Consider the following 26,140-nt stretch of genomic DNA (forward strand, 5'->3'; position numbering starts at 1 on the left):
AGACCATTCAGGTATGACTTAAATCAAATCCCTTATGACTATACAGTGGAAGTGAGAAATAGATTTAAGGGACTAGGTCTGATAGACAGAGTGCCTGATGAACTATGGATGGAGGTTTGTGACACTGTACAGGAGACAGGGATCAAGACCATCCCCATGGAAAAGAAATGCAAAAAGGCAAAATGGCTGTCTAAGGAGGACTTACAAATAGATGTGAAAAGAAGAGAAGCAAACAGCAAAGGAGAAAAGGAAAAATATTCCCATTTGAATGCAGAGTTCCAAAGAATAGCAAGGAGAGATAAGAAAGCCTTCCTCAGTGATCAATGCAAAGAAATAGAGGAAAACAACAGAATGGGAAAGACCAGAGATCTCTTCAAGAAAATTAGAGATACCAAGGGAACATTTCATGCAAAGATGGATTGGACAAAGGACATAAATGGTATGGACCTAACAGAAGCAGAAGATATTAAGAAGAGGTGGCAAGAACACACAGAAGAACTATACAAAAAAGACCTTCATGACCCAGACAATCATGATGGTGTGATCACTCACCTAGAGCCAGACATCCTGGAATGTGAAGTCAAGTGGGCCTTAGGAATCATCATTATGAACAAAGCTAGTGGAGGTGATGGAATTCCAGTTGAGCTATTTCAAATCCTGAAAGATGACATTGTGAAAGTGCTGCACTCAATATGCCAGCAAATTTGGAAAACTCAGTAGTGGCCACAGGACTGAAAAAGGTCAGTTTTCATGCCAATCCCAACAAAAGGCAATGCCAAAGCATGCTCGAAGTATAGCACAATTGCACTCATCTCACATGCTAGTAAAGTAATGCTCAAAATTCTCCAAGCCAGGCTTCAGCAATGCGTGAACCGTGAACTTCCTGATGTTCAAGCTGGTTTTAGAAAAGGCAGAGGAACCAGAGATCAAATTGCCAACATCTGATGGATCATCGAAAAATCAAGAGAGTTCCAGAAAAACATCTATTTCTGCTTTATTGACTATGCCAAAGCCTTTGACTGTGTGGATCACAATAAACTGTGGAAAATTCTGAAAGAGATGGGAATACCAGACCACCTGACCTGCCTCTTGAGAAACCTGTGTGCAGGTCAGGAAGCAACAGTTAGAACTGGACATGGGCCAACAGTCTGGTTCCAAATAGGAAAAGGAGTACGTCAAGGCTGTATATTGTCACCCTGCTTATTTAACTTATATGCAGAGTACATCATGAGAAACTCTGGGCTGGAAGAAGCACAAGCTGGAATCAAGATTGCTGGAAAGAAATATCAATAACCTCAGATATGCAGATGATACCACCCTTATGGCAGAAAGTGAAGAGGAACTAAAAAGCCTCTTGATGAAAGTGAAAGAGGACAGTGAAAAAGTTGGCTTAAAATTCAACATTCAGAAAACTAAGATCATGGCATCTGGTCCCATCACTTCATGGCAAATAGATGGGGAAAGAGTGGAAACAGTGTCAGACTATTTTTGGGGCTACAAAATCACTGTGGATGGTGATTGCATCCATGAAATTAAAAGATGCTTACTCCTGGGAAGGAAAGTTATGACCAACCTAGATAGCATATTAAAAAGCAGAGACATTACTTTGCCAACAAAGGTCTATCTAGTCAAGGCTATGGTTTTTCCAGTGGTCATGTATGGATGTGAGAGTTGGACTGTGAAGAAAGCTGAGTGCTGAAAAATTGATGCTTTTGAACTGTGGTGTTAGAGAAGACTCTTGAGATTCCCTTGGACTGTAAGGAGATCCAACCATTCCATCCCTAGGGGAGATTAGTCCTGGGTGTTCATTGGAAGGACTAATGCTGAAGCTGAAACTCCAATACTTTGGCCACCTCATGTGAAGAGTTGATTCATTGGCAAAGACCCTGATGCTGGGAGGGATTGGGGGCAGGAGGAGAAGGGGATGACAGAGGATGAGATGGCTGGATGGCATCACGGATTTGATGGACATGAGTTTGGGTGGACTCCAGGAGTTTGTGATGGACAGGGAGACCTGGTGTGCTGCGATTCATGGGGTTGCGAAAAGTTGGACAGGACTGAGCGACTGAAGTGAACTGAACTGAACGGTATACTGGATACTGACAATTTCCAAAATTCATCAAAAACTATGGTCCTTTGGATAGAAGCCTCATGACACAACGAATTAAACCTCAATCCATAGAAAATGTTTTCTGTGCAATTATTTTCCATACTATGCAGAAATCATATTCCACCTAGCCCAGCAAATCGGGATCCACAGAAATACCTCTGACTCTGAGACTAATTACAACTGGAACAGGGCTTATCTTCACTCAGTTTTTCCCACACACAGCATTAATATAAAATATTTCCTGTCTGGCTTAATATAAGTGGTAATAAGAGAAGCTCCACAGTCACATAATAAAGGTAAGTGCGAGTATCACTGAAGAAACCTTAAGGGTGGATACGTGTTCTAGAGTCAGACAGGCTGTGAGAATCCAGTGTGACAGTGGTGAACCACTTACGCTCTCTGGGCCTTCGTGTACTCCACGTACTTTAAATGAAGGTTTAAACGAGGTGACTGATATGATCCTTCAGGTGACAATCCAAATCGCCCTGTGATGAAGGCTGTGACGTTGTGCCCCTCAGATCACCCAGCAGAACTGAGGCTGCCAAGAGCTCAGAGCTCTGAGCTGCAAAACTCCGGGAACAGCCTTCAGCTGACAGGATGTGTCTTGCCCAGAGGCAACCCAACTCTGAAGACTCTGACGTGGGGACCCCAAGGCATCAGATCCCTTTCTACTAACTTTAGCAGCCATCCTGAAAGTCCATCCCAGTCTCAGAGCTCCCGGGGCGCCAACTAAAGCCTCAGTTTCATCTGCGGTGTTCCTGCGTTTGAATCCACGTCTCTCAGATCCAAGAGGTCTTTTTCTAGAAACAATCTCTTTCTACAGGGAAATCTCTTTCATCTCAGAGGCTGTTTCTGAGAAAATTCAACTGATGATACAAACGAAATAAGATTCCTTAAAGAACCACCAAAGCTTCACCAGTAATGCAACTACCAATATGCTACATGTCTCTTCTACTTTGGTCATTTAAAAAGGTTTCATTTAAGAAAGCTTTTGGCATTCACAACACGCCATGTGCCAGTTATGCATATAAGAGTCAAACACACATGTGGATGATTCTGATATAAAGTGAACTTGTCCAGTGATCCTAAGCTTGGTTGCACTGAACTTACCTGAGGAGCTCAGCAAACTGCAGGGGCTGAGCCCCATACCCCACTTTCGGGTTGAGTCAACGTGGGATCAGGATTTTAAAGGCTTCTCAGATGATCTGAATGGTTAGACAAATCACTTGTTAGAAAACAAAGCTCCATGACAGGCAGACATGGATTGTAATCTGAGGAACCCCAACATTAAAGGAGCAGATGGAGGAACACAAGCCAACAATTAAAACAAAGAATGAGCTGCCCAAGAAGGAGGTGTGGTCTATGAATGTCACCTGCCCCATTAGTAAGCAAAGGATGCTGCAACCATCAAGCCATCAGCTGCTGAAACTGCCCCAGCTATGTACCCCTAGGTATGTACCCCTAGATTCTCATCTCAGGATGAGAATCACAGGATGCTGGCCCCAGAGAGCTGAGATACACATCAAAGAAATGACTTCAGTGAGCCCAGACTCTTGTATCCTCCCACACACAGAAAGCACTAAACTCCTCAACTTGAGATATCTGGTTTTCCTTAATCAATAGTAATTTTTCAAGTTCTGACTTGCCTGATCTTTGTTGAAGAAACTCTTATATAGCCTGGTTCCCTTCGCCTTTGCCTCTTTGGAGCCATCCCTCAAAGCTATGTGAGATGCTGCATCCCAGGTTTACATTCTCAGTTTTGTCCACCAAATAAAACATAATCCTCAACATTAAGATTGCGAATTTTTGGTGGCAGCCATCTCTGACTCGGCATCATGGCCGCCCTCGGACCCCTCGTGAAGCCTAAGATCGTCAAGAAGAGGACCAAGAAGTTCATTAGGCATCAGTCAGATCGATATGTCAAAATCAAGTGGAACTGGCAGAAACCCAGAGGCATTGACAACAGGGTGCGCAGAAGATTCAAGGGCCAGATCTTGATGCCCAACATCGGTTACGGGAGCAACAAGAAAACCAAGCACATGCTGCCAAGTGGCTTCCAGAAGTTCCTGGTCCACAACATCAAGGAGCTTGAGGTGCTGCCGATGTGCAACAAATCTTACTGTGCTGAGATTGCTCACAACGTCTCTTCCAAGAACTGCAAGGCCATTGTGGAAAGAGCAGCCCAGCTGGCCATCAGGATCACCAATCCCAATGCCAGACTGCGCAGCGAGGAAAATGAATAGACAGCTCATGTGCACATTTTGTTTGTAAATAAAAGCATATTTATTTAATAAATAAATAAATTATTTATTAAATAAATAATAATAAAAGCATAAAACCCGAAAAAAAAAAAGATTGTGAATTTTTAAGTCAACAGAGGAAACCTGTAGGTGTGGTATCAACAGAAATCCAAGGAAAAAAATATTTGATGGAGGGGTTGGTTCACAGGACCAAGGCTGCTGAGAGGTCAGTAAGATGAGAACTAAAGACCTTTCCAAGAATTCAGCAAAAGGGAGAGGTGTTTCCAGATGAGGGAGAAATAGAAGCCACACTGGACTGGTCAGATGCAAGGAGGGTTAAGGACTGAAGAGCTTGACTGGAGAGACTTCAGAAAATAGAACAAGAACTTCTGTACTCTCCTTCCCCTGTGGACACACTGACTCAAGAGCATCTCAGAGATCCATTCCCTTTGTGAGAAATCCAGAAATTAGCTGAGAGGCTTCTCCACCTAACCAGCCCCAATGGCACCAGTGGGAACAGGGGAGATACCATCTCCCCAAGAGTGCCCACTCCCAGACACAGACCAGTGAGAACAGGGAAAGAGTGGGACCAGCACCCCAGTTCACCCAGGTACCACCCCCAGGACAGGCTTCCAGCTCTCCAGTCTCAGGACCATGAAGGGGCTGGCAGACCCCATTCCCTGCGGACCAGAGAGAACCAAGCTGGGCCTGGAACTAAGGGCACTGGTGACACCCTTCCTGCCCCACTAATGCACAGTGTTGGGCTCTAAAAGCCCAGCTCCTCCCCATATCTACACCCCCTGGAGCCCCGCTGCACACTGCACCGTGGACAGCACATGGAGATAACCCAAAGTCTATTGACAGATGAATGCATTTTTTAAGAAGCCAGTTTATGCATACAATGGAATATTGCTCAGCCCTGAAAAGGAAACCCTGCCGTATGCAACAACACAGATGGACTTTGAGGACGTGATGCTAAGTGAGATAAGCCAAGGAAAGAAGAACAAAAACTGCAGGATTCCACTTATATGAAAAACTTTAAAAAGACACTCATGTAAACAAAGGAAAAGATGGGGGTTGGCTGGAGTGGGGTGGGAAACTGGAGTCACTCATCAATAAGTTTAAAATTTCAGTTAAGCAAGATGAATAAGTTCTAGAAATCCCCTGTACAGCCACTGATAGTCAACCATGCTGTATTGGACACAAGAATTGGTGAAAAAGGGTAGATCTCATGTTAAGTGTCCTGGCCACAATGAATTTTTTTAATTAAAAAAAAATTTCCAGTAACAACTTCCCCCAAAAGAAAATCCACACTTCATGTATACATATATTTTAACTGAGTTACTGCTCAATTTAATAGAGAAAAAAGTCAGTCAAATTATTAGTTTGCTTTTTTTTTTTAAATCAAGTGGCTGATTATTAAAACTATTCCCATAGCTAATATTGGAAAACCAAATTTAAAGCCCTGGCTTCCTTCTAAGGAAAATCTGGACCATGAAGAGATAAAAACTGAATATTCGCAGGGCAAAACATCATTGAATATATTTCCTGAATACTTCAACTTCAAAAATTAATAAAATAAATCTACCTTTTTTAACCACCCCCCAAAGAAGACTGACTACACTGATTCCAGAAAAGGAGAACAAGTTACTAGAAACAGGCATGGGTTTCAGAGACACATGGACATTTTTGTTCACTTTAGTCTGTGATGTAAAATCCAAGTATGTGATGAAAGATGCAGTTGATAAACTTGAACAAATTAATTTCAATTTCAGATTCCCCCCAAAAAACAGGAGTCAGTGAAATCTACATTGTGGTTTAGAGAATTAGCCTTGGCTGGATGAAGGGGAGCCCCCTTCTCTGAAAGAGATGAAGGGAGAAGAGGACACAGGCAGGATCACATGCCTAGGGGAAGCTGAGTCAGACAGACATCCTGTCCTCAAAAGCTTCACAATAGCAATCCAGAACAATTTTCTTGTTCACCTGCCAAGAATTAAGTTATCACACAAACACCTAGAAGATAAATGAAATACACTGAATTGTATTTTAAAACAATTTTGAATGTTAAAGGTAAACAAAACATCAGTGTAACTGATTTTGAAATTAACTCTTTAGGACTGTTGCCAAATGATTCACTAAGCACGGTTATTATCAATTGGTCTATAATTGTCTATATCTGTTAACACATTTTGGGGGTGGGGGATGTTGTTTGAAAGTAAATTTTCAAAGAGTTGAGACTATTTCTCCCTCACAGAACTCAAACTTAAATAAAACTTCGATTCTGCATACACAGCATGGGTAGCATTCAATACATAATGAGCCAGCTGCAGCTAGGTATTTTCCTAAACCTTGGAAATGCACAAGCAAAACAACATACAAATACACTGCCCTCACAGAGCTCAATCCCTGACTCATGGAATAACTGTCACTGGATAAGAATCCCCAAATCCCCAGTTCCCAGTCCTAAAAGAATATCGTTCAGTGCTAAGGTTTGCATTTGATATGGTTTCAAATACCCACTATCCAGCCACAGTTATGAAAAGGTAGTTATTGAAATGTTATGAAAAATATCTTCATTCCCAACTAATTTGCTTTGCCTATTTGCCCCGTGTATGACAATTGTGAGCTTTGCAGCCCCAAGCATCCTGCAGTCCGCACCTGGGCTTCAGAACGCTCCTGGGCCTCCAGGCACAGCTCCTCTACCGCTCATTTCACGCTGCACTTTCTTCCTCCCTCTCCTGGGACCACATCTGAGTTGCAGGAAGGACTCAAACTTTCTTTCTCCTCACAAGTAGTAAACACAGTTCCACTCACAGCAGCCTCTTCTGTCTGTTCCTCTGTCTACCACCCAGGGTCACAGCCATGCCTTCACTTCCATGGGGTCAAGGGACCAGGTCGTCATGAGCCCCCCACTCGGGGGACACAGGTGACTCTGCCTCTGGAGTCACCCAGAGAAGCAAAAGCATCCTCTGCATCTGCTGGGAACCATGAGACCTGCCACAACACCTCCACAATCTCCTCCAAAGAGGCTCTCCCACTGGTCTTCTCCATGCTAACTCTGCTGGGCCGTGGATGCAGATGGCCGGCTGGAGGCCCCATGACCATGACTGCATCAGAGGTCTGTTTCCCAACTCTAGGATGCAGGCATGTTTGTTCTTGGCCTTTGGAACCACACTAAAACTGACACAGAAAAAAAGCCTACTTCAAATTCCTGACATACTGAGCTACTTTTTAACTCCCCTCCTCTGGTTACTGCTAAAAGAAAATACAATTACAGATTACTTATATAAGTTACACAAGTAAATGTACTATTTACTTAATAATTAAATATAATTAATTAAAATGGTCCTTAATATCAAACAATCAATTATCATGTATATTTTGGAGTCTGGCAGGACACAGTCTAAGGACAAAAGACTTTCAAATGTGACAGGTGACTATGAATTAATATAGGCAGAAACTATTAATATATGAAATAAGCTATGCAGGCTCTTTAAAGTAGAAATTTAAGAATTTTCACATGAGGTATGATTTCAGAATTATGAACATTATCAATTAGAATTTTAATAACTTGGCTTTTCAATACAAATTCTCTTTATACTTAATAATTGAATGAGCCATTGATCATTTTGACATAAAGAGCTAATAGAAACTATTTCAGAAACTTTTAATTTCTGATATGAAGTGCTTAGAATAGCAAATAAAAGAGAGTAGAGAATCATGTCTTAATCAATGCTATTCCTCCCCCTGGTCACTGTAAACATTTTTTCTGCTATCCACAAGGAAGTCTTATTTTAATATTCCCATTCAAGTAGGTTTTCCTGTAAAATGTTACACACTTTTGAAAGGTTATTTGTGCAATATTGCTTAGAAATAGGCCTCCAAAGACAGACAGACAAATAAGTACAGAGAAAACAATCTGAAGTTTTGTAAACAAATCTTCTGGAACCCAGGGAAATGGAACGATGAACCACATCCATAATCCACTGCACGGCACAGTCACCTAAAGCCTACACAGGTTTTATAGATCCCATGTGCTTCTGTAACAGAGGCTTAGAAGAAATACAGCTATGTTCTGTCATCAGAAGATATTGACTCTTATAGCTATGTATGGTATTTCTATGTATGTAAAGTATTTTGCCTTGAATCTGCGTCTTAGTACAGAATAAATGGTAAGGTTAATAGGTGCACAGTGAAGATGTTCAATATGTAGAACATAGAAAAAACAGTACTGATGAACTTATGTCCAAAGTAAAAACAGAGACACAGACATAGAGGACAAATCTATGGATACCAAGGGTGAGGGGGAAAGAGTGGAATGAATTGGGAGTCTGTGATTGACATATATACACTACTATGTATAAAATAGATTATGAATGAAAACATACTATATAGCACAGGGAACTCTACTTGGTACTCTGCGGTGACCTAAATGGGAAGGAAATCCAAAAAAAGAGAGGATACAGGCATCCATATGTATGGGATCGCTGGGCTTCCCAAGTGGCTCAGTGGTAAAGAATCCACCTGCCAAGCAGGAGATGTGGGTTTGATCCCTGGGTTGGAAGAATCCTTGGAGAAGGAAATGGCAACACACTCCAGTATTCTTGCCTATGAAATCTCATGGGCAGAGAAGTCTGGCCAGCTACAGCCCATGAAGTTGCAAAAGAATCAGATACAACTTAGCGACTAAACAACAACATAGGTATCCATATAGTTGATCCACTTTTCTGTACAGTTGAAACTGACACAGCAGTGTAAAGCAACTAAACTCCTACTGGAAAAAAAAAGAAAAGAAACTCCTATTTAAAATAAGAGAAAAAAGAGCAATTGAGTTAAATGATTCACTTTTTTAAAAATAAAATTAGAAACAGCAAGCCAGTTAAGAGTCATACAGAAACCATTTTCTATTTACATTAAGTTGGAAGTTTGCTTAAGGTGTGTGAAATCCCAGAATAGAATATTATAAATGCACTCAAAGTAATAATGATTGTACCTTTTATTTAGAGTTAACTATAGGACTACTCCCATTTCATTGATAATTCAGGGCTGTCTAGACACACCTAATTTTGCTAAGCAAAAAGATGCATGATAATTCTAGGAATAACTTAAAGGGGTTTGTCTTTATCTTGGATATTTTAATTACAGCTTCAAAGGTTAATTTTGCCTTTTTCATACAATGCTTATTTTTAACCAACTCAATCTATTTCAGTACTACTAAATTTCTGGTCACCAAGTCTGAGTGATGCTAAATATTATTTTAGTCTGAAAAATTTTGAATCCTCTGGAATCAAAAAAGCATAGACAAAGCTAACAAAGATGAATTATACTTCTGGTAATTACAAACAGTGTATGAACATTTTGTTCTGTATTTTGGTAAACATGTCTACATGTTTCTGCTGAGTATATATATATAGGAATAGAATGCCTGAGTCATAGGGTGTATGGATTTTCAGTTTCATGAGACACTGCCAAATGGCTTATCAAATGGTGCTGCTTATGTGGACTTTCACCAACAGAGAATGAAATTGTACCTGTTCACACTCTCATGTATACCTCGTATTCCCCTTTCACTTCCACTTTAGACACTCTGTTGAGTACATAATAGGGTCCCACTGTCATTTTAATCTGTATTTCCTTGACGAGTAATGAAGTTGATCATCTTTAAATATGCCTGTGGCCTTTTGGTTGCCATCATTTGGGCATATTCAATTATGCTGTCTGCCTTTTTCTTAATGATTTCTAAACGTTCCTTATATATTCTCCATAAAAGTCTTTATTAGGGTGTGTGTGTGTGTGTGTGTGTATGCATGCACACGCATGCATGTCTATCTATTTGGAAACAACACAAATGTCTACAAAGAGTAGAGAAAAATAAAGGACAGTAATTTCTATCATGAAATATTATGCAGCAATGAAAAATGGTTGAACCCTTGCTACATTTAACACTGTGGATCAATCTTACATATATTTACAGGATTATTCGATTTATCATATTTCAAAAATGGGCAGACAATAAGCGGCTTCTAACTTGGCAATATTCTATTTCTAAATCCAGGTGCTGGTTACACGGTTACATGTGAAAAGATAAATGCACTTTTCTATATGCAAATTACACTTCAAAAATGTTTAAAAACAATAACACAAACAATTTTGTGCTTAATTATGTCTGCATACACTCACATAAACTGACACAAATACTTGCACACATACATATATGAAGAGAGAGTGTGCTGAGCAACTAAAAAACGATATCAGAATTAATGATTAGTTAAAAGTTTCTATTTTGTATTCTGTAAGAGGGACTAAAGGCATGTGCTATTGTTATTAAGAGATAAATCCTACTTTTCTGTCTCTGAAGAATTAGTCAATTCCTTGCAAGTAGAGCCGGAGAACCATGTGTTTTTACCCCATATCCTTTGTAGATCTGCTTTGTGAATCATATAAGTACATTCAGCAGAAAGAGGTCATTAATCACATGCCATTTTCCGACAATATCAATTCAGAATGCATTCTTATTTACAAAACACCACTGGTAACTGTACTTCAAACATTAAAGAATCTGACTGCGATGCAGGAGACCTGAGTTTGATCCCTAGGTCAAGAAGATTCCCTGAAAAAGGGAACAGCTACCCACTCCAGTATTCTTGCCTGGAGAATTCCATGGGCAGAGGAGCCTGGTGGGTTAGCGTCCATGGGGTCACAAACAGTCAGACAAGACTGAGTGTCTCACACATTGGTAACTAACATCCAGACTGAATACCACTCATCAACAAACAGCTAGTTTTCATGTGATGGAATGCACATCGATGAACAGGAATATTCTGAGACTGTGGGCTCAAAGTCACATTCTCTTACTTACAAAGAAAGCATTCCTTGTTATTTACAAAGAACCTCAATGAGTTTTAAGCCTTAGGAAAAACCTACAATAAACCTAATATATGTTTCTTAAAAATATACAAGATAAAGTGTTCTTACTGGTGAGGGCAACAACTAAAAAAAAAAAAAACACAAACATGGTGGTAAGGAAGCTCATGAAAAGACTTGGACTGGAAATCAGAAGTCTATGTTCCCCTCTGGCTCCTGGCCAGGGCTATGCCCTTGGCAAAAACATCTTACCTCCTGGGACCCCAGCATTCTTATCTCCTAGATAAACAGGATAAACTATGACATGTACCCAATGACCAAAAAATGAGCCACAATACCCACCAGAGAGTATTACCGGAATATCACTGACTAATCCTATGACCTTAAGAAACACATGCCACAGGTTGCTCACGTGTCTAAGGGAGGGTGCCACGGCCTGTTGCATAAACTCAGCTGAGAATGTGCCCAGCTCTGAGTCTCACTCATAGCTCACAGCGCTGGCCTGGCATAGAAAGGTGGGACACGTGGTGTACTCACCCCAGTCCTAAAATCCTGAATCTTAGGAGAATATGTGCAACAAGGTGACACAGGTATTGTTTAGCTGTAAAATTAGGTTTTCTGTCTGTAAAAATTAGCTTAAGTCACAATAGAAGAATAAGAGCTAGAATCATATAAAATATGCAAAACCCCTTTGAGCTCTTTCAAGGAAACTCAATACCACAAACACAGGCAGTCCACTTTATAGAATGTTTAGGGTTCAAAAGATAATGTCATACAGAATGTCAAATTATATTATCAGAGAAACACTGTAAATCAGTTCATCATTTCTATTTTACAGATAAGAGAACGGAGCACAGGCAGGGCAAAAGAAAGGTCACAAGTGTATTAAGTGATCCATCCCAGAATAGTCCCTTCATACTCAAGACAACATTGTTCCCACCTATTAAGCCTCCAGGGCAAACTTCTCTTACAGTGACCATGAAAAATTCATTAATTCTTTTGGCAGTTCTTTCATTTTACAGATCAGGACTACTCAGGTCCAGAGTGACTTATATGAGGACACAAAGAAAGTTAGTGACAGAGTGAACTAGAACCCCATTTTTCTGAATTTCAATCCCATTCTTCCTCTTCTGTATCAATTCAGTAATTCCACATTAATATCTGTCCACATTAATAATATGCATATTAGTATTCACATTAATAAAGATGAGATGATCAAGGTGAACGTCTGGGACAGAATGGAAGGTGCTTAAGCCCTTTCTCATGAAAGGCTAGGCGCCGAGCTAAGGATGGTTGAGAGTGGAGCTAGCTTGATACATTAACTGAGGTCCAGAGAAAGTTACAAATAATTAACTGGAACTCACAAGAGTAACTACACTTGGAGATAAGGATGTGTGTATAACACACAGATACAGATAGAACTTAGGGGGAAAGTGCTAAGAAGATAAAAGGACCAAGGATGAACCTCTAGCAGCACTGAGGATATGGATATCTGGAAAAATCCACTATTTCTGGACAGACATAAAGGGATACCCAGGGAAGGTGTCTAACCAGGGGTAGTTAGAGCAGAAGCATGCTGGAAGGCAAATTGGGGCTGGTGGGGGACATGGTTGTTTCAGGACACAGAAGACAAACATTAGTCCTTGTCAAGTATTATAAGGTCTCAGAAGAAATTTAGCAGATTTTCTTTAAAGGGACAAAATGAATATCTTCATCAAAAAACAGAATGACTGGACTTCCCTGGTGGTCCAGTGGCTGAGAATCCGCCTGCCAATGTAGGGGACATGGGCTCGATCCCTAGTCCGGGAAGATTCTACATGCCATGAGGCAATAAGCCCGTGTGTCACAACTACTGAGCCCGTGCCCTAGAGCCCATGTGCTGCAACAAGTCACTGCAATGAGAAACCTAAGCACTTAAACTAGATTAGTCCCTGCTCCCTGCAATTACAGAAAGCCCACACACAGCAACAAATAAGTAAATAATGAATAAATAAATTAAGGAAAAAACAGAATGGTGACAGGAGTCAGTGTGGATAGGAGAATTAATGAGGTTGTACTACATCCTTTGTTACAACAGTAAGGTCTCACTTTTGTAATTCAAAGAAATTCAAGTAAAAAAAGGAAAAATAGTGAATTAGAACTGAGAATGATCTTAGTGATCCCCCTTCATGGATCACTGCTTTGTTGTGGCTAAGGGGCTTGTGTAATTTGATGAAGCTATGAGGCATGCCGTGTAGGGCTAACCAAGATAGATGGGTCATAGCAGAGAGTTCTGACAAAACGTGATCCACTGGAGGAGGGAAGGGCAAACCACCCCAGTGTACTAACCATGAGAACCTCATGACGTATGAAAGGACAAAGATATGACACTGAAAGATGAGTCCCCCAGGTTGGAAGGTGTCCAATATACTACTGGGGAAGAATGGAGGAGAACTACGAATAGCCCCAGAAAGAATGAAGTGGCTGGGCCAAAGTGGAAATGATGCTCAGTTGAGAATGTCTGGTGATGAAAGTAAAATCTGATGCTGCAAAGAACAGTATTGTATATGAACCTAGAATGTTAGGTCACTCAATCAAGGTACACTGGATGTGGTCAAGCAGGAGATGGTAAGAATAAATCAAAATCTCGGGAATCAATGAACAAAAATGGATGGGATTGGACAAATTTATTTCAGATGACCACTATATCTACTACTGTGGGCAAGAATCCCATAAAAGAAATGGAGTAGCTCTCATAATCAACAAAAGAGTCTGAAATGCAGTACTTGGGTGCAACCTCAAAAATAACAGAAGGATCTCAGTTTGTTTCCAAGGCAAGCCATTCAACATTGCAGAAAGCCAAGTCTATGTCCCTATTACTGATGCCAAAGAAGCTGAACTACATCAGTTCTATGAAGACCTAGAAGACCTCCTAGAACTAACACCAAAAAAAGATGTTCTATTCACCACTAGGGATGGGAGTGCAAAAGTAGGAACTCAAGAGATACCTGGAGTAATAGACAAGTTTGGCCTCAGAGAACAAAATAAATCAGGGCAAAGGCTAACTGAATTCTGCCCAGAGAAGCCATTGGTCATGGCAAATACTGCTTTTCAACAACACAAGAGACAACTTTACACGTGGACATCACCAAATGGTCAATACCGAAATCAAATTGATTACATTCTTTGTAGCCAAAGATGGAAAAGCTATATATAATCAGCAAAAACAAGACCTGGAGCAGACTGTGGCTCAGATCATCAGCTTCTCATAGCAAAATTCAGGCTTAAACTAAAGAAAGTGGGGAAAACCAGTAGGCCAGCCAGATACAACTTAAGTCAAATCCCCTAAGAATATGAAGTGGAGGTAATGAGTAGATTCAAGGGATTAGAACTTGGAAAAAATGTGCCTGAAGAACTATGGACGGATGTCTGTAATATTGTACAGGAGGTGGTGAACAAAACCATCCCAAAAAATAAGAAAAGCAAGAAGGCAAAGTGGTTATCTAAGGAGGCCTTGCAAATAGCTAAAGAAAGAAGAAAAATGAAAAGCAAGTGGGAGAGGGAAAGGTATGTCCAACTAAATGCAGATTTCCAAAGAACAGCACAGAGAGACAGAAGGCCTTCTTCAATGAACAGTGTATAAAACCAGAAGGAAACAACAGAAGGGGAAAGACTAGAGATCTCTTCAGGAAAACTGGAAAGATCAAGGGAACATTTTGTCCAAAGATGGGCACAATAAAGGACATAAATGGTAAAAGACCTAGTAGACGCTGAAGAGATCAAGAAGAGATGGAAAGAACACATGGAAGAACTGTATAAAAAAGATCTAGATGAACTGGATGACTAAGATGTTGTGGTCAGTCACCCAGAGCCAGACATTCTGAAGAGTGAAGTCAAGTGGGTCTTAGGAAGCACTGCTGTTAATAAAGCTAGTGGATGTGATGGAATTTCAGTAGAACTACTCAAAACCTTAAGTGATAATGCCATCAATGTGTTGCATTCAATATGTCAGCAAATCTAGAAGACCCAGCAGTGGCCACAGTACTGGAAAAGGTCAGTCCTCATCCCAATTCCCAAGAAGGGTAGTACTAAAGAACGTGCTAACCATCCGACAATCTCACACATCTCCAATGTTAGTAAGGTCATGCTTAAAATCTTGCATGGTAGGCTCCAGCACTATGGGAACCAGAAACTTCCAGATGTCCAAGATGGATTTAGAAAAGGAAGAGGAACCAGAGATCAAATTGCTAGCATTTGCTAGATCATAGAGAAAGCTAGAGAATTAAAAATAAAAAAAATCAACCTGTTTCATTGACTATGCTAAAGCCTTTGACTGTGTGGATCATAATAAATTGTGGAAAACTCTTAAAGAGATGGGAATACCAGACCATCTTACCAGTCTCCTGAGAAACCTGTATGTGGGTCAAGAAGCAACAGTTAGAACCCTGTATGGAACAACTGATTGGTTCAAGATTCAGAAAGGAGTACAACAGGGCTGTCTGCTATCACCCTGTTTGTTTAATCTATATGCTGAGCAGATCATGAGAAACGCCACGTTGGATGAGTTACAAACTGGCAACAAGATAGGTGGGAGAAACGTCAACAACCTCAGATATGCAGATGATACCACTCTAATAGCAGAAGGTGAGGAGGACCTAAAGTGTCTCGTGATGAGGGTGAAGGAGGACAGTGAACAAGCTGGCTTAAGACTAAATATTAAAAAAGCTAAGATTATGGCACCTGGCCCTATTCAGTTCAGTTCAGTTCAGTCCAGTCGCTCAGTCGTGTCCGACTCTCTGCGACCCCATGAATCGCAGCATGTCAGGCCTCCCTGTCCATCACCAACTCCTGGAGTTTACTCAAACTCATGCCCATTGAGTTGGTGATGCCATCCAGCCATCTCATCCTCTGTCGTCCCCTTCTCCTCCTGCCCCCAACCCCTCCCAGCATCAGGGTCTTTTCCAATGAGTCAACTCTTCACATGAGGTGGCCAAAGTATTGGAGTTTCAGCTTCAGCATCAGTCCTTCCAATGAACACCCAGGACTGATCTCCTTTAAGATGGACTGCTTGGATCTCCTTGAAGTCCAAGGGACTCTCAAGAGTCTTCTCCAACACCATAGTTCAAAAGCATCAATTTTTCGGCACTCAGCTTTCCTCACAGTCCAACTCTCACATCCATACATGACCACTGGAAAAACAATAGCCTTGACCAGACAGACCTTTGTTGGCAAAGTAATGTCTCTGCTTTTTAATATGCCATCTATGTTGGTCATAACTTTCCTTCCAAGGAGTAAGCATCTTTTAATTTCATGGCTGCAATCACCATCTGCAGTGATTTTGGAGCCCAAAAAAATAAAGTCTGACAATGTTTCCACTGTTTCCCCATCTATTTCCCATGAAGTGATGGGACCAGATGCCATGATCTTAATTTTCTGAATGTTGAGCTTTAAGCCAACTATTTCACTCTCCTCTTTCACTTTCATCAAGAGGCTTTTTAGTTCCTCTTCACTCTCTGCCATAAGGGTGGTGTCATCTGCATATCTGAGGTTATTGATATTTCTGCCAGCAATCTTGATTCCAGCTTGTGCTTCTTCCAGCCCATCGTTTCTCATGATGTACTCTACTCTGCATAGAAGTTAAATAAGCAGGGTGACAATATACAGCCTTGACATACTCCTTTTCCTATTTGGAACCAGACTGTTGTTCCATGTCCAGTTCTAACTGTTGCTTCCTGACCTGCATACAGGTTTCTCAAGAGGCAGGTCAGGTGGTCTGGCCTGGCCCCATTACTTCATGGCAAATAGAAAGATAAAAGGTAGACATAGTGACAGATTTCCTCTTCTTGGCTTCTAAAATTATTGCAGATGGTGACTGCAGCCATGAAATCAGAAGATGATTGCTTCTTGGCAGGAAAGCTATGACGAACCTAGACAATGTGTTGAAAAGCAGAGACTTTACTCTGCCAACAATGATCCATATAGTCAAGGCTATGGTCTTCCCAATGGTCACATACAGTTGTGAGAGCTGAATCATAAAGAAGCAGAATGCCAAAGTATTGGTGCCTTCGAACTGTGGTGCTGGAGAAGAGTCATGAGAGTCCCTTGGACAGCAAGGAGATCAAACCAGTTAATCTTAAGGGAAATCAACCCTGAACACTCATTGGAAGAACTGATGCTAAAGCTGAAGCTCCAGTATTTTGATCACCTAATGCAAATAACTGACTGATTGGAAAAGACCCTGATGCTGGGAAAGATTGAGGGCAGAAGGAGAAGAGGGCATCAGAGCATGAGTGATGCTGGGTGGCATCACTGATGCAATGGACATGAACTTGGACAAACTTCAGGAGATGGTGAGGGGACAGAGAGGCCTGGCGTGCTGCAGTCCATGGGGTTGCAAAGAGTTGGATGTAACAGGGCAACTGAACAACAGAGCTGAGAAAGTAGAGGCTGCTGTGGGCTGTCAGTTTAAGAAGTGTGACAGTGAGCACAGGAGAAGAAACAACGTTGATGAAACAGGAATATAAAAACTAAGCACTTTTAATATTTTAAATGGATAGTGAATCAGGACCTACTTTGTAGCACAAGGAGCTCTGCTCAGTGTTATGTGGTAGCCTGGACGGGAAGGGAGTTTAGGGGGAGAATGGACACATGGATATGTATGACTAAGTCCCTTTGCTTTTCATCTGAAAATATGATGATGCTGTTAATTGGCTATGCCCAAACAAAAATTAAAAGTTAAAAAAAAAAAAACTACACACTTTTTCAGGTAGCAAAACTTCAGCATATTTTTAAGCCCTTGGAAAAAGGAGCCATAGAAGAGAAGATGATGACGCATGGTAGAGACGAGTGTGGTGATGGAGAAGTCTCAGAGGGGTGGGGGATAGAATCCAAGACTCTTCCTCTAGGTCAGGAGACAAGGAGAAGAGAAAGGACGATGCCACAGGCAACTTTGGAGGGAAGAAGGAGGGGTCTGGGGAGCAACTGTCCAGTGACTTCTATTTTTTTTTTTCCTTTAAAGTTGAAGTTCGCGCTGTATGCAAAGGCTGAAAGGGGTGTTAATTGAGGACTGAAACCGCTGTTAGGAAAAGAGAACAATGAAGCCACAAAGAGCCAAGTCAATGTGGAGGCCCCGCAATGAAGACCCAGCCAAGGCGAGATCAACACACAAAACAAACCAACGGAGATTCCAAGCAACATTTATAAAATGAAATAGAAATATTATAGACGTTTCAATCAAATAAATTTGGAACTTCTGGGAGATATCAAAGAGTGTTGCAATAAGACCTTGGGGATGTCTCAGCCGTAAGGTCCATGGTGTAACTCAGAGCTGAACAGTGAGGCACAGAAGGGTGCAAATCCACTCATTAAAGGCGGGCCTATTCTATTTGGTTACTCTCAGGCTCAGAGGCCTAAACTTCCCTGAATCCCGAATCGTCATGAATTCCTACCACTGTCTGCTCACAGGAAGACTAATGCAGGTCAGATATTTCACATTTTCTAACAGAGTCTATTAGTGATTTAATCAGTGTTTTGCTATTATTCCAATCAGAGCTCTGAGAAATGTAATTTCCTATTTACATCATTTCTCAGAGGAGCTATTTGTATGTACATAAATTTGAATAATTTGCTTTATGAATTCTATGTGTAAATTTCCATAAAATGTCGGGGCCAAAGGAACTCATTTATGAAGAGTTCTCTGTTCTCAGGAGAACAGCAGTGATGTGCCTTTTTCAGGTAGGAGCATAAGGAGAATACAGGAGGCCTATGCAAAGCTACAGCATCCTTTACTGCATTACAGAAAGTATTCACCTCCAAGAGAAAACGAAAAAGCAAACACAAGACATAAGTTTGTAAGTCAAATTCCACAATCTGATAATTATAACTTGTAAAGGACTATAGAGCTAAGAACGGTGACAATTCACCTTGGACACATGTCATTCTTCAATTTGGGAGGACAGTTACATACCTACATTTTGCTAAATCAAATCTGCAATCATATCCCTTAGTAATTAACTTGCTTAAGAAATAGAATTTTGCATATTCTCCTTCCATTGTTTAGGCTTGACTGGTTCTAAATCAGAAAACAGAAAGATTGTGATGAAAAAATAAAATAGCCCTGAATATTAAGGTACCAAAACAACCATAAATAAAACTGGATTGTATCATAATAGATAGAGTTGGAATAAATAAATGAAACGAGGAGACTACTGAGATGAAATTTTTCATCATGCAATGAGAAAATTGAGAACAAGATAAATGACTTACTGAAAATTATAAAGCCTATCAGCAACAGTTCTGAGATACAGCAGTGCTCTTTCCAATTACAGTGCTTTTTCCATTAAGATTAAGCAGAAATACAGAGGGAATTTTAAATAGCACATGTTCAAAGTTGATCTCTAAATATGGCCCCAGGGAGCCACTGAATCAATTTATGATTAATTTGTGATTTTTCTATATACTTAGTCACCTGTTTGATTCCATTTGATTAAGTATTAATACAAACAGAGCTCAAATACAAAGAACTCTGAAGTACGCAGAATATGAAACTATATATATATATAAAATTTCATATGAAACTATATATATAGTTTCATATTCATATCTATATTCTATATATGAAACTATATAGAGGAACTGTATTTATATATACACATATACTTTCATAAAGTATATATGTATTTCATAAAGTATATATATATTTCTATATATATATTCTGCCTAAATCAAAATTCTTTACATAAGAGCTTCATTTACACTAAGTGAAAAGTGTATATACTATAATGAAAGTGGAGAGAGTGCACCATCTCACGTATTTGTAATTTAGCTAAAGAGTTAATATAATATAAACATTTCAATCAGAAAATAAAAGGTATCATAGAAAGAGTAATAATATTAAATCTAATCAAGTGTCAAAACATACAAGATGAACAAAAAGGATTCTAAGAGATCAAGAAGTTTAATTTCAGTTTTAATCATAAAGTCTAATCAAACTTCCCAGTGATGCTTGGTCTGGGTGTGGTCCCTAGTCAAGCATGTTCATCACTCTGGTGACAAAGAACCTCCCAAGGAAATTCATTTTTTCTTTGGATAGTTATATCCTAAACTGTAAACTATAAAATTGAAATGTCTTCTTCTATGCTTCTCTCTTTGGTCTGGTTCTGTAACTTGAGGTCTAAATACAAACTCCTCATCTATTCTTAAAGAAAACAACTCAGAGTACAATCGACCAAACCACAGACTTTCATGTTCCAGCAAACCCTGATCATGATTCTTGGAAGAAATTCTCATGTAAATCCAACCCTCATAAACAGCCAGAATTCCACACAAGTTTCCAGTTATGATATACACACCAGGAAATTAACACACTTTTCTATCTAAACACTATATTTCTATCAAGGTCCAAGAACTCAATTTATTAACAACCTCAGCATGCTATTAATTTGTATTAATATTTTTCTCAATGGAAATTTCTAATCATTTTACAAGTTTCATAAGGCAAGGTAATATGATGAACTTATTTACAAAACAGACACTCACTCATAGACATAGAAAACAAACATGGTTACCCAGGGGTAAGGTAGGAGGAGAGATAAATTGGGAGTTTGATATTAACAAATACAACTATATATAAAATAAACAAGGACCTCATGTATAGCACAGAGAACTATACTCAATATTCTGTAGCAATCTAAATGGGAAAATAATTTGAAAAGGAATATATTATATATATGTGTGTATATATATATATATATATATATATATATATATATACATACATGACTTTCCTGGTGGTTCAGACAATAAAAGCATCTGCCTACAATGCAGAAGACCCAATACATACACATGCATATGTCTAAGTCACTTTGTTGTACACCTAAAACTAACACAACATTGTTAATCAACTATACTCCAATATAAAATAATTTTTTTAATTTCATAAAGCAAGCTAATATCTGAGATGTGCCTGGAAGGACTGCATAGATTAAGCAGGAAGTTGTCATCCTAACCAAAAGCCTGTCTAAGCATAAGTGGCAGACTGCCATAACGACAGACTGGCCTTTCTGAGATAAGAAAGTAGTTTTATACTAAGTTCTGCCTGTAAATCAGAGAGGCCTCTGAAAGTCATAGTGAAGAGTCTGCCCTGGATCCATGAAGGAATAAGACAACATTGTGGGTCTGGAACATAAGATTAACAAGATGAAAATGGAAACAATATATAAGGTGAATAATAATGAGCAGAGAAAAATACAGTAAATAAGTACAAAGCGATTGCATCAGATATGTTGAACATGATGGTAAGCACAGATGCAATGAATAGGACAGATATAGGAGATCACTTTAAGAGAAAATAGGTTCCATTTAAGTTTCATGCCCAAATAACTAAAATAATGAAGAAGCTCATTTTAAAACCTAGGGAATTATTTGTAAAAGGAAGATCATTAACTCAACTGACTGCAAAATAATAGCACGCCATTAAATTAGAACTGCTCAATAGCAAGTAAGAAAACACATAACTGCCCATCGATGAAAATTTGTTCTACTTCGTTACAGTGATAATAATATAGGCAATTTTCAATTGCATCCATTGTACAGGCTCTCCGTATTCTTTATAAATCAGCATTTCATTTTTCTTGCCAATGTATTTATCTTGAACATTCCTATTAGGTAGTTATAAAATGGAACTAAACAAAAATCAACCCATTTTATTAATAGAATTAATTACTATTAATGAATAGTAGGCAAGAAAATCAGAATAGGAAGAAAATGGCTAACATTATTTAGAAAACACATGATGGCTTTAATTATTCACAATAACCCAACCCTCCTTACTACACAGAACGGATGTACACAGATGCTATCATTAAATGGTACGATAGCTCTCTCAAGGAGACAAAAAAATTCTCGAACACATTTATACACACACAACTTTCTCAGATTGTGAACTAGTAAAAAAAAAAAAGTCATATTGTTTCCCATTACACACAGAGAGAACCATAAATCTTTATGCCATGATCTTAAAGCTACAGTGCCAACAGTTTGAGGGCTTCCCAGGTGGCTCAGTGGTAAATAATCTGCCTGCTAATGTAGGAGACATAGGAGATATGGGTTCAACCCCTAGGTCAGGAAGATCCCCTGGAGGAGGAAATGGTAACCCACTCCATTATTCTTGCCTGGAGAATCCCAAGGACAGAGGAGCCTAGTGGGCTACAGTCCATAGATTTGCAAAGAGTAGATGACTAAGCATGCATGCACCAACAGTTTGACAGAAAGATCATTAAGAAGATAAAATAAATACATGCAAACACGACCACACGCTCAGAAATAACAGCAGCCCACATCAAGTATCAATTAAGGGCTTCTTATATCGCTTCTTCACACCTAAGATCGAAGCACAGGCCCAAAATGGGAGAAGTGAAAGTCGTTCAGTTGTGTCCAACTCTTTGTGATCCCATAGACTATACAGTCCATGGAATTCTCCAGGCCAGAATACTGGAGTGGGTAGCCTTTCCCTTCTCCAGGGGATCTTCCCAACTCAGGGATCGAACGCAGGTCTCCTACACCACAGGCGGGTTCTTTACCAGCTGAGCCACAAGGGAAACCCAACAATACTGGAGTCGGTAGCCTATCCCTTCTCCAGAGGATCTTCCAGACCCAGGAATCAAACCAGGGTCGCCTGCACTGCAGGTGGATTCTTTATCAACCAAGCTACCAGGGAAGCCCGAGAAAGGAGATTTCAAATGTAGCTTGCAAGCATATTAGTTACACCTATTGTGAGCGAGTAGGTGAAATTCAAACAGTCCTTCATGAACAGTAGAAGGTTCCCTAACTCAGTGATGCCAAAAAAGGTAGTATGTACCAAGAGGTTATGATCTGGCCAAATTCAGTATTACAAAGTGTTATTATGTCTGCCATGAGCACAAATAAACACAACAAATCATGTTTTGGTTTTGGTTGTGATAGTTCTATTTTGTTTTGTTTTTGCTTATTCAATCAAGAATTCAGAAGGTATATTTTAGAAAGTTCTGGTTTCATATACAATAGAGATATAAATACAAATCTATAAATCTATGCCTCCTTCTTTTCAATTATGGCAGGCATTCATTAGATAATTTATATTTGTCATCTTTCAATCACTATTTCTTGAAATTAATAGTAGTTTAACACATTTATTCCAGAAAAGAGAAGATTGTGTGGTTTTAAAAGATACTAAAAAAAAAAAATCTGATTACTCATGACATTTCAAGAAGAAATGCTACCACTGAAAGTTGTTAAGCCCTTATTATTAGACCAAGATATATTTATTTCATATGGTAGAGCTTTCCAAGACAATGCACCAAAAATAGCAGCTGATCTATTTAAGTCTGGATGGAGATAAAATTTTTAAAAGATGATTCTGTATCATTCTACTATTAGATAGTCATAAGGCTATCATCACATATAATATATTAGAATCAAAGAATCTTTAAAATTTCACAAACTGAAATGTCCATAAATACTGCCATCTGGCCTAACCACTTATTCAATGCTCAAACTTGCTACAAAATAGGCCGCCAAGCAATTATCCCCCATGGCTGAGTGCTTGGAGTGACTGGGAACTCCACTATCTCCCTGCCTAGGCAATTATATCTGGCAGACTGCTATTAGAAAATTCTTCGTGATTTGGAGCCAAAAATATCTCTCCTCGTGTCTTCTACTCATTAGTCCTTGTTTTAACTATCGGTGCCAAGCAGCAAAGACTTTCTCATCTAAATCACAATTTTTCAAAAAACTGAAGACAACTGTCAAATATCTCAGTTCTTTTAGCTCTTCCAAATATGACATTATGGTAATTACCTCAACTATTCTTATTTCTCTCCCCTGAAAGTACCAACTAGCACAGTACAGAAATCTCTGTAAAACTTGCTCTAAATAACTGAATTCTTTTAAGTGAAGTAATATGTTTCACAGAATTAGTAAAATATTAACACTGATTTCTTTCTTAAGTAACTAAATACAGTTATATATAGCTGAGAAAGATATGGAAAGATAAAGTATATAGTTACTTATCTGTATCATGTATATTCTAATATACTATTCTACTCTATTATACTATATTATGTTACATAATGCTTCATCTGTATCATGGTTACAATGTTAATATACTGGTTATAATATTAATATATTATAAATAGGGCTTCCCTGGTAGCTCAAATGGGAAAGAATTTACCTGCAATGCAGGAGAGTCTGGTTCAATTCCAGAGTCAGGAAGATCCCCTGGAGAAGGGAACAGCTATCCACTCCAGTATTCTGGCCTTGCAGTCCATAGGGTCACAAAGAGTCAGACACAACAGAGCAACTTTCACTTTCTTTTTTTTTTAAACAATATTAATAGTATCTAACATTTTTTTCCATTTGCTCTCTACCAAGCTATGCTTTCCCCATTCTATATACTTGGACACATGTTTTCTGAAACAAAGTGCAGTTTATACTTCAATTTTGTTAGATTCAGCCCCTCACTCTGGCTGTTCAAGACCATATTGGATCCTAATTCTATCTCACGTATCCACCATCTATTTCATTTGAGTGTTTCCTTTGTACAATCTTATTTTAGTCATTGGTAAGATGTTTAACATGACAAGGCCAAACTTTCATCAGGAAACACCATGCAGGTTGAAACGTTGTACTAGCTACCTAGCTGTTAACTAATTTTCCCTATACTCAGACTATATGTCTAAATACTGTCCATAGAGATCTATAAATTATTTTCCAGCACTATAACAAAATCTAGATACAATGACATAAGTCATTCAAAGATCTGATGTTTGTATTCATTTTTTAAACAAATGTTGTTCCATGTACATTTTGTACCTGGCATTATGTTGATCTCTCGTGACCAAGTCAGTAAGATGCTGCCCTCAAGGAGCTTACAGTCTAGTGGGCAAAGCAGGCAATTACAGGTGATATCATCAGATAGCCTTATAAATGGGACAGGCAATTAGGCAACCACAAAGGAACAGAGTGTGATTATAGCAATCAGATTGTTAGGCTTAGGACAGGTTTCCCAGAGCAGACAGCAAGGTTTGTGTTGAATTGAGTTTGAGGTCATTATAGAACAGTCAGATCGAAATGTTGGATGTGTGGGTGTGGCGCTCTCTAGACATATCTGGGCTGGACATACAGATGTAGAAGTCAACAGTGAAAATGTAATATTTGCAGCTGTGGACTTGAATAAGAACACTGAGACAGAAGTCAATGAAAGAAGGAAACCTCTGGCACTTTAGCAAAATGGAAGAACGTTTCAGAGGTCTGAAACATCAAGTGTGTATGAGACTTGAGTACGGGTGTAGGCTGGATGGGGAGATAGAGCTGGGGGAGTCAGAGGCCAGTTCAGCAGGAGTTCTGTGCCAAGAAATGAGAACCTTCTCCAGAAGGCTATGGGATCCCTAAAAGGGCTCTAAGCATTAGAATGACTTGAGCAGACTGAAGAAAATACACTCCAAGATTGATGCGGGGTAGGAATTGATGGAGGACAAGAAGCAAGGAGATTAATACAGGCAAACAGGTGAGAGGAGGAGAGAAATCAGGGTCATGATAGGGGTGGGAGTGACTGACAGGCTCCTAACATTGTGCAGACTCTGACCTTGGAGTCTGGGTGACGACTGGATTTGAGGAGCTAAGGTAGACAGAGGGTCCCAGGAAATCTTAAGGATCTGAGTTTGGATGGAAAAGAATGCAAATGGAAACATCACTTTGGGAGAGGGTGAGGAGAGTTTCAATACTTGGTTTTTATCACTTTAAATTGAGTTTTAAGATCAATCCGGGATAACCAGGTACTAATAGAAAAGTTGGATGTATGAGTATGGCATGAGCTAAGAGAGGTCTGAGCTCAAATCAGAGCCTGAGGAGTTAATAGTGAATGGATGGAGTTACAGTCAGAGATTTGGACACAACCAGTGAGGCAGAATGT

The 26,140-nt window shown here is 39.5% G+C and overlaps 2 protein-coding genes across 3 annotated transcripts in view; one reads left to right on the top strand and one right to left on the bottom strand.

Annotated features, from left to right (window-relative positions):
• The window catches only part of GLRB (glycine receptor beta), a 94,325-nt gene that overhangs the window by 63,006 nt on the left and 5,179 nt on the right, over nt 1–26,140 (bottom strand). The window lies entirely within an intron of this gene.
• On the top strand, nt 3,922–4,392 carry LOC122453603 (60S ribosomal protein L32-like). Its single transcript, XM_043487655.1, has one exon. It carries the CDS (start codon nt 3,946–3,948, stop codon nt 4,351–4,353), a length of 408 nt encoding a protein of 135 aa, XP_043343590.1. The 5' UTR covers nt 3,922–3,945; the 3' UTR covers nt 4,354–4,392.

Source organism: Cervus canadensis, chromosome 1 (assembly GCF_019320065.1).
Source record: "Cervus canadensis isolate Bull #8, Minnesota chromosome 1, ASM1932006v1, whole genome shotgun sequence".
Lineage (NCBI taxonomy): Eukaryota > Metazoa > Chordata > Mammalia > Artiodactyla > Cervidae > Cervus > Cervus canadensis.

What these genes read in the sequence shown, in the direction of transcription:
- LOC122453603 (XM_043487655.1), top strand. Translation starts at nt 3,946, where the DNA reads ATGGCCGCCCTCGGACCCCTCGTGAAGCCTAAGATCGTCAAGAAGAGG.